Source organism: Myotis davidii, unplaced genomic scaffold (genome assembly GCF_000327345.1).
Source record: "Myotis davidii unplaced genomic scaffold, ASM32734v1 scaffold1241, whole genome shotgun sequence".
Taxonomy (NCBI): Eukaryota; Metazoa; Chordata; class Mammalia; order Chiroptera; family Vespertilionidae; genus Myotis; species Myotis davidii.
The window spans coordinates 216,670-226,572 of record NW_006291022.1 but is presented as its reverse complement, the minus strand read 5'-3'; the positions used below and the strand labels follow the sequence as shown (position 1 = coordinate 226,572).

Here is a 9,903-nt window from a genome sequence, read left to right as displayed (position 1 = left end):
GGGAAGGGAAGGGAAGGGAAGGGAAGGGAAGGCCTGGTATGTTGCATTACTTGGCCAATTCTCTTCCATCTAACTTTCACTCCATCCTTGTGTGTTACTCTCAAGCCACTGTGGGGTCTGGGGTAGAGAGAGGACTTCTGAGAACTCACTTCCCTATAACCTATTTGAACCCAGTATTGAAAAAACAAAGTTCAAAGAATCATCCAAAACTGATTTTTCTCTTATGTCTGCTGGAAAGAATAGTTTGAACATGCTTGGCAAGAGCAAGATTTTTTTCTGTGAAGGGAGCTCTTTTTACTGTTTATCCTTTTCTTCTTTGAGAGATAGTGTATATTATATAGTGTGGCTCTAGAATCAGAATGCCCTGTGTTTGAATGTAGCTCTGCCAATTAGTGACTGTGGGGTGGTAGAAAAGTTACTTAGCTTCACTAATCCCTGGTACCCTCATCTGTCAGATAGGGATAATAATATACCAACTTCATGGAATTGTGGTGACCATAAAATGAGATAATGCATTTAAAGAATTTTGTACAATGCCAGGAATATAGTAAACACTTGATAAATGTTACCTATTGTCATTATACATACCAGTTGATACCACACCCTGCCTCTTCCCCAGATCCTCCAAGGGATGTCCTCTAGATGCTTGGAGGTCTCTAATATATGATATGTTATGAATTGAGGATCAGGTGTGCAACTCCACATTTCTAGAGAGAATTTGTTTCTGAACAGCATAATTATAGCTGACATAACAACAAGAGACCCTTAGGTGCAATGCCATTCTTATAAGAACTGGGGGACTTTGATACATCTTATTGAAGGAGGAAGGTAATTGGTAATTAAATATTCTAAGAAATTTCCACAAAGGGTAGGCCACTGTTTGGGGCACTACCAAAGTTTCTTGAAGTCCAAGGGCAAAGGGATGGACATGAGGTCTCTAAGGCCCCTTCTAAGTTCAGGAGTCTGTCAAAGTAAGGTCAGGAAGGCAAAGCCACTTAAGTCATGCATTACCTCTTCCTAGCCACCCAATGAATCAAATGGCAATGGCTCTGCAGGCTCGTCCCTAGCTTCCTCTCCACAGCAGTCAGAAGGCAGTCACCCCCAGGAGAAGGGACAGACTACTCCAGACACTGAGGCTGCAGGTGAGTTCCCCCAGCCCCTTCCTCCATGCTTTGTCCTGCCCTAGATCTCCTACTTAAAGTTCTGCTAGGGCTGGTTCTGGTTTCTCCTCGTGGCTTTGAGCCTAGCATCATGGATGATTGGCTTATTGACTAATTCATTCATTTTTTTAAATTCTGAATATGTATATTGAGCACCATCCATGTAGCACCACCTGAGAAGACACAAATGCTGTGGGTTTGCCCTTCAGCTTGTGGTGTCCTACTGCAGCCCCTTTGCTTCATTAGGGAATCTCTAGTTTCCTTTCCAAATTTCTCTTTTCCAACACAGATGATGTGGGGTCAAAGAGCCAAAATGTCAGCCTGTGCTTGGAGGACATTATGGAGAAGCTTCGCCATGCCTTCCCCAGTGTGCGAAGCTCTGATGTGACTGCCAACACACTGCTGGCCTCTTGATGGAGCCATATCCCCATGCTATAGTGCATAGTTCTCTCCTAGTTCTGTCAAAGCCTTTCCTCAGCCTTCACCCAATCTTTCCAGTCCCCACTGGCCCCACATTTCTCAGCCAGAGTTATTTGGGCTCTAGGCAGCAGCAGAGATCTGGTGGTATGTGAGGTGGGTGTGTGCGGGAAAGGAATGATTCCTATGACTCCAAAAATGTGCCCTTTAATCTTCAAGTCTGAGACTGGTCCCTTAAGTACATTTCTATTGCAGCCCAGGCAAATAGCACTTGGAGGCCACTCAGATGGGGAGCAAAGAAGCTGCCTTGCAGAGCTAAGTAATGCTTGCTGTTTCCTTTTCTTCTCCATGGAATTATGGAGATAGGGAAGCCTAATGACCCCAGGGTTCCAACATTATGAATCCATAGTAGTTAGCCCTATTTTCTGGCCCAACTCAGAAAGGTAAAAGGGTATCCCTGATACAACCCCTCTCCATCAAAGTGCTCCTGAAAAAAATCTGGGGGCAGCATGTGTCATATTACTTCAGCTCAAGGGCATACCTCTAGCCATCCTGATGCTACCTAGATGTTGTTTCCTCCTCACATCTTCAGTTCCTCTGCATCAGACCTCTACTGGCAGACCTTTCTCATGGGGAAGGGAACAGTTCATTGTAGCTCCTATTTCCACCTTACATTTGGAAACATTAAAGAAATATTTATGGGCTCAGATTCCACCCCCACCCCCCATCCTCCTCTTTCCTGAAGGCCTCAGCATCATGAGAGACCAGCTGAGTTGCTTTGAAAATCCAGGTGAAGCCACCCTTGGCTCTTCTGAATCTACTCTCACAACCCTGGGGGAGGGGAAGCAACTTACTCAGCAAGGGGGTCTTGCTCTCCTCGGGTGAGAAGAGGAAGCCACCAACTAGCCTGGAAGAGTGTGACTGCCCAACAACATTTCTTCTTTTAGGCTGAATTGGATGAGGTAGCTGATTGTCCCCAGCTAATCCTAAGGCAGATGCAATGGGCCACCCTGAATAGTGGCCTGTTCCTAGGAGCCACTGACCATTTTCCATCCAGGCAACAGCCTGGCCTTCCTTTGCATAAAACTATTCTCTCCAGAAGGTGAACCCAAACCTCAAACTGAACTAACTCTTACTAGGCAATGTATACCACGATCCCTTTATCCAGAAACTATTCAGGGTAGATAGTGGGGGAGGGGGAAGTGACCTTGGGAACTTTGAACAGTCAGAGCCCACTGAGGCAGCTTTCTTTCAAAAGGAGCTTTATAACCTAGAGCCCTAAAATTGACTTCATTTGCCTAAATTTATATACATACATATCTATCCTACATATCGACTGTATATCAGTACTCCTCTGGCCTCACTCACACATTAAATTCTAATACCTCTTGAAGTATTAATGTTCTGCCTTGCTTTTTGTTAGCCCAAGCCTCTGGTTAAACAGATAGATATATCCTGGCTGCTCCCCTAGGATGTCTCTCTATTCATGTTTGGGGTGAGCTGTCTTTAATACCAAAGCAACAGAAGCCTGTGGCCATAGAGGAATCTAACAGGAAGAGTCACTCTCTTTACTCAGTGCAAATCTTGTTCTCTTGAGACCTGGGCCTTGGATGAATTTTCCAGGGATCCTCTAAATGATGCTTCAGGTACCAAAATAGAGCAAATCTAAGCTTTACCTACCCCATGCAGAAAAGAAGTCAAATAGGCTTTTAGTAGCCTTTGTAAAAGGCTAAGACACAGAATACATTATCTAGCCCCTTCCAGTTCTTAAGTCTAGCTCAGGTCCATGAAGAAAGCTGTGGTTGCCACTGAGGTCAGGAGGGTATGAGATGCTTGGGGTGCTGTGTTATAATCAAGCAGTGTGCCAGTGGATACAGCTTCTGGGAAGCTAGATTTATCTGCTGCATAGGAGGGAAGGCAGCAGCTTGGATCCAAAAGCCTAGGATTGCCTCTTTCTAGAATCACCGCAGGGCATTAAGCCAGAGGCCCACAGTGTCAGACCTCATCACAGCATCTACCTTATTGCTGAAGAGGTCTCTGGGCAGAAGGACTTAGGTATCCAGATATATGATGAGCAGGTGGTAGGTGGGCATTAAACACGGAGCCTAGGAATCTGTCCACGAGTGGGGGGAAGCTATATTTGTAGTGGCCTAGATAGTGGGCAGGAATGGGATAGAAGAAATTTGCTATAAAACAGAAAGCTCGGGTCTTTGAGGTTTTATGGCTGCCTAAGCCTTAGGAGGTCAGATGTTATAAAACAATCTTTTACCAGGGAAATCCTGGAAGATCCTTCTGTAACCCTCACTCCACTCAAGAGATCCAGGGCTGCTGAGGGCCTGTGGCAACTGCAGTGGGCCAGGCATAGTAGAGAAGATGTAGATTTTGTTATGTAGGATTTGTGCTGTTAGGTGGACTGAAGCAACAGGTGAAGTGTTGAATTCTCACTAACAGGGTTACTGACACTTTGTGGTCCTGTTTTTACCTTAATGTCCGAGGTAAGTACAGGCATACCTCCTTTTATTGCACTTTGTTTTGTTGAGCTTCACAGACGTTGCATTGTTTTTACAATTGAACACAAGACCCTCTATCAGCAAAAAGATTACAACTCACTTTATTGTGAGGCTCACTTTATTGTGGTAGTCTAGAACTGAACCCAAAATATCTCCAAGGCATGCCTGTTTATCTCTCAAAGCTTCAGTGACGGTCACTACCTCATGTGCAGGCAGTTTTCCTGTAGTGAGGTAAATGGATCCTTGGGCACTGTGAATCCATATTAAGGTGACATTTACTGAGATGTGGTGTATGTCATTAAGCATCTGTCATGTATGTGTTTCCTGGAGGTATCGTGTGTGATGTTGCATAGTTTATGGCCCTCAACTGAAAGTGTGGTGAAGGGAGTTGCTGGGTAGGCAGCCTGAGGAAAACGTCTGACTTGAAGAGTTAGCATCTGTGATAAGAAACGTGTTTGCTGAGGTTGTTGTCAAATAGTATCAATAAACAGGATTGATAGGCCATTTATTCTCAACGGAATCTGATATAGGCCAAAAAGCCATTTTGAGGGTACCTCTGCTTGTAGTGAAAGCATAGTGGGGTCATGTTGACTGGAAAATTGTTAGGGAAGTCTGACTGGCTGGAGGACATATGGCTATTTGTTGTATGGAACCTTAGGGAGGGCCCTACCCAGGAAGACATGTGCCCTTCCCTCCAGAATGGAAAGGCTGAAATCAAGGCTTTCAAATACCCATTTCCTTCAAGGCCCAAAGTTTGGAAATATTTTATTGTCAGAAACCTGTTTGAGTTTATCTGTTCCAGGAACTGGGCTGTTAGGTTACAGTAATAAGAAATCCTGAGGACAGGCAAAGGCCAATTCTGGGAGATGGTTTGCCTCCAGATTCATTTTAAGGAATACTCATACTGTCTGAGGTGGTGTGTTCAGGCTAGGGTGTTCCTTCAATATACATTCTCAATGGTAGACTTGTGGCCTCTGAAACCATTTCAGGCCAAGAATTTCATCAAAGTTTCTTTGACATAGGTGACAAATAACCAAGGAAGTAGCTGCCTTAAGATAAACAGTCCTGGAGGAGAAAACTAGAGGCCTTGCCCTAGAGCTGTGGAGACTTAGTTGCTCAGCAGGGCACCTCTATCTCTGGGACTCCCTGCCAAATCTGGCCCTACAAACAAAGGAATATTTCAGTTCCTTCTTATTCTTTTAACACCCATGGCTGTGGGAGAGGGAAAGGCTCAAGGCCAGGGCTCAGCTCCCAGCCTCCATCTCCTCCCACAGCTGCTGCATTTGGCGGAGGGACCTGCTGAATGTCCTTGTTGTCCCCAGGGCAGTATTGAGGCTGGACTGAAGCCTGCTATGCTGCTTGCTGGCTGCAAGAACTGGTCACGAGGATGGGAGTTGGGGAAGAGATTCAGGGGAGATGACAAGGGTGACACATAAGTCTGGAAATGTTTGAGACAAAGAGGCAGGGCTGGGAAAAAATTAGTTAACTTTGATTGCCACTCACTGTGGTGCTTTTCTCCTTTCCCTTGAAATCTTCTTTGAAAAGAATAAATTTGTATTTGTTTACTTTGGTTCCTCTGTATATATATTCTTTGACTCTGATATTCTACACCCTTCTCTTATTTGCATGTGGGAAGAGAAGGTGGGCCAAGAAGCCACAGCAGCACTGCAAAACATAGGTTACCAGATGAGTCCAATACCTACTGGACCAAAAGGACTACATCCACCACGGTTACCTGAAGTGGTTTCTTCTTAATGCCCTACACACATTAGCTAGTTATACCCTCACCAAATGAGCTCTTATGGCAATGGTTCTTCAATACCATTCTCATTAATCTGAGGAATTTTTTTTTTTACCAGCCTGAAACAATATACAAAAAAGAACAATGCAGTAAGTGGCCATAAAGTTACATTTATTCAATTTAAAGGTCTATTCTCTAGATTATATGTATAATGTCCTTGTAAATAATTGGTGGTGATAGTTTCTTATAAATGCCATTTTCTGGCAAAATAAAACTCTGCTAGTCCCTCTTTGGTACCATAGTTTTTCTTTTTTCACCAATCTATAACAGCACTGTCCAATAGAAATATAACGTGAGCCACATATGCAATTTAATACTTTCTAGCAGCCATATTAAAAGGTAAAAATAAACAGGTGAAGCAAATTTTGCTAATATATTTTATTTAACACAGTATATTTAAAATATTATTTCAACATGTAATCAGTATAAAACGATTCTTAATGATATTTTAGATTCCTTTTTTAAAAGAGAAGTCTTAGAAATTGTGAAACAGGCTTATAAAGAAACAAGAAACCCACATAGATGCAGACAATTTATTACTTAGAGAGACAGCAAAAGCAAGAACAGCAATGGTACTAGGTCCCTGCGCCCCTTGTCCCACAGGACAACAATGAAACAAAAGGAGCCTTATGACATGTACCATGGATGCTGGGGTACCTTGCTGCTGAATTGCCAATTCCAAACTGCAGCTAAGCAGTTTTATGGCCTGCAGATGCCCCCTCTGGTGCTGGGGGGCAGGCATAAAGTGCCATGCCTCACCAGAATGAAGGAGACAGATGAGAAACTGCCTCATGGCAGCCTCCCTCAAGATAAGGAGGTGAGTGAGAATGATCTGTAGGAGCTCCTTGTGAGACTGCCTATCTTCCCATGTTCCTATAGAATTACAGGGCATTCGCCAAGACCCAGTGCAGCCTGCATTTGAGCCTTGCCTATGTGACTTATGAGGATAGTGTGAGGTTGGTAGGCCATTGGCACAGAGCAGTCCCCCTATAGAAACCCTGTGTATATTTTCTGCTTGCTACACATCTCAATTCAGGCTAGATATATGCCAAGTGTTCAAAAGCTGCAGGTGGCTAGTGGATACCATGTTGGCCAGTGCAGGTCTGTAATATACAAAAGTCAGAATCACTGGGCTGTTGTTGTTTTTTTAAAGACTTTGTGAGGTATCATATATGTGTATGTTGGGTGGGATGGAGAATCAGGGTGGCAATATGCCTTGCAGGACTGGAGTGCAATGGCAAAGGAGTTGCCCAGGATTACAATGAGATATGGTATTGGAAGGAATGAAAGGCCACTGCAGACACATGAATTTGACCTTGTCCGTTCCTGTTATCTTCCCTTCCCCCTTGCCTCTCAGCAGAGCTCTGGCTGCCCTTGGGCTGCAGTATCAGACAGAGACTAGATAGGGTTCTTTTACCTCTCTCACCCTTGGATGCCATGTGTGGCATATGTGCCACCCTCACTGATCTCAGTCTCTCCAGCCATGTGCCCTGGGTACTTTTTATCTGTTTCTGTTCCAGTCCCCTGCCTTCCTTCATCTGAAAAGGCCTATCTTCTTTTTAAACCCTGCCTCTTCTCCCACCTTCTGCCTCTGACACTCAATTCCTTTTCCCCATTCTCTTCTCATCTTTTAAATTCTGGGTTTCTGCGGGGGAGGAGGGAGGTAATATTTTTATATCATTTTGGTTTTCAAGCTGTCCTATAACTTCTCACCTAATCTTGGCTTCATTTAGTTTACCCTTAACATGTCTATCTCCCTTAATTCCACTTCTTCCCTGCATTAGTTAGCCCCCAGCATTCCTTCTGTCCTTATCCCTCCTCCATAGGCCCTTCCCATAATACTGACCTCCCCTTCTCTGCCCTTGGCTTACTAACTTCAATTTGGAATTGGAGTACCTGAAGTGGCAGACAAAAGTTGAGAATACATTTACCAGAGAAACACCAACTTCATCAATTGGGACCAGACCTGGGTCTAGCTGAACTACTTCCAGAAAACCCTCAGATGCTTCTTGGTAATAAGCATTATCACCCTTGATTTCCAGATGAGGAAATGGAGGCTCTAAGTGGTATAGAAACATGTCCAAGGTGAGTAGTAGAGCTGGGATTTCAACCATATGTTCATTCCACTAAAACATAATTCAATAAAAATATTGGAGCTCTATGGTAATATGAGATGATTTGCTTAGTTCTTTAGGAGTTATCCTAGGAGCTCTTTAGAAGGAGCTCCAGTATTGACAGCATATTGTGACATTTCCTAATCATAGTTAACTGCTTATCTCTCCAGTTTCCTTTTGGAAGTGGTTTAATAAAGTGACAGCAATCCATTTAAAATGAAGAATTTATTTATTGCTTAAAGATTACAGAGTGGAAAACCTTAACAAAAAGAAAACATATGCAGCTAAAAAAAAACAACGACATATGCATCCATGGTTTTTAAGGGAGTCTTCATAGTCATTACAGCATCTGGTCTTTCCTAACCTTTTCTGATGGGGGTTAGGATGAAGAGGCTCAGAATAAGGGGAACCCTTAGAATTTCATCTCTGCTCTATTCCCTTAGCTAGCAAATAACAACCAGACACAGTCCTAAAAACACAACATCAGGGCAAAGATTGTAGTGGCAAGAAATCATCTCTGACTCTTCCCATAAGTGGCCTGAGGTGACCTCTAAAAATGGTTCGCTACTCAGAAAACTTCACAAAATTATTCAAATCAAGAGGTTCAAATCTTTGTTTTCACTTTAAGAGCACTTATGAGACCTAGCTGGTCTGACAAAGTGGGTACAGCATCGGCCTGCGGACTGAAGGGTCCAGGGTTTGATTCCGATCAAGGGCACATGCCCAGGTTGCAGGCCCGGTCCCCAGTGTAGAGTGTGCAGGAGGCAGCTGATCAATGATTCCCTCTCATCATTGATGTTTCTATCTCTCCCTCTCCCTTCCTCTCTGAAATCAATAAAAATATATAAAAAATAAACTTAAAAAAGAGCACTCATAAAACTGCCCAGGCCACCAAGGGTATGCATATTTGAAAAGCCACCAAGTATGTGAGGGTGCCAGTTTACAGAAGCAATGTGTGCCATTCCATCATTATAATGGTGGCGTTCATAGGTGTGCCCAGGCCAAACAGTGGGGTTGGACATAGGGTCGGTGGCCCAAAAGGAGTGCTGAGTTTTTGCTGCACATGCTTACAAATGCAGAGAGTGATGCTAAACTTAAAGGTTTAGATGCAGATTCTCTAGTCATTAAGCGCATCCAGCTGAACAAAGCTCCAAAGATGCAACACAGAACTTACAGAGCCCATGGGCGGATTAACTCATACATGAGCTCTCCCTGCCACATGGAGATGCTCCTTACTGAAGAAGAGCAGGTTGTTCCTAAACCAGAAGAAGATTTTGCACAGAAGGAAAAGATACCCCAGACGAAACTGAAGAAACAAAAACTTATGGTCCAGGAGTAAATTCAGCATGAAATAAATACTAATAAAGTAAAAAAATCATCCCTAAGTAGGAAAGCAGCCCCTATTACATGAACAGAGACAGAGCATAACCTACTATTAGCTGCCATGAAGTAGGCACTTAAAGTCACTATGGCCAGTCCTAGCCCTTGATAGAAATGACTCAATTTATTCAATGTTTTAGAAAATACATAAAGCAAACAGAAGAAAAGGCTAAAACATATGCAAACCAGATGCATAGCCTTCAAGGTTAGACTGCCTTTGGCAAGCATGACTGAATCATCTGATGGCACCATGGAACAGAGCAATATAAATAATTCTCAAATTCATAAAGAGAAGCAAAGTCCCATACTTGAGTTGGGTCCTTAGGTCTACTACTTTTTTATAATTTGTCCCTTTCTACACTACTAGAAACTTCAAATATAGTTAGCAAAAAGTGGCACAGAGAAACAAATACAAATGAGTCAACATAAAACAATGAAACAAACGGAAACATGCACAGTTTCATGCAGTCTTCAATCTGGCTGTGCAAGGCTGAAGGCTCTCCTCACTTCTCCAGAAAAAA

The 9,903-nt window shown here is 43.3% G+C and overlaps 1 protein-coding gene and 1 pseudogene across 2 annotated transcripts in view; both read left to right on the top strand.

Moving 5' to 3' along the window:
• The window catches only part of DRP2 (dystrophin related protein 2), a 36,014-nt gene extending 30,363 nt beyond the window's left edge, over nt 1-5,651 (top strand). For both annotated transcript variants that reach the window (XM_015564310.1, XM_015564311.1), the window contains exons 21-22: nt 1,022-1,142; nt 1,450-5,651. In XM_015564310.1, the coding sequence (XP_015419796.1) occupies nt 1,022-1,142; nt 1,450-1,574 (246 nt within the window). In that variant the 3' untranslated portion in view covers nt 1,575-5,651. The remainder of the gene's footprint in view (nt 1-1,021; nt 1,143-1,449) is intronic.
• Nucleotides 5,652-8,808: 3,157 nt separating this feature from the next.
• On the top strand, nt 8,809-9,376 carry LOC107183165 (annotated as a pseudogene).
• The last annotated feature ends 527 nt before the right edge of the window (nt 9,377-9,903 follow it).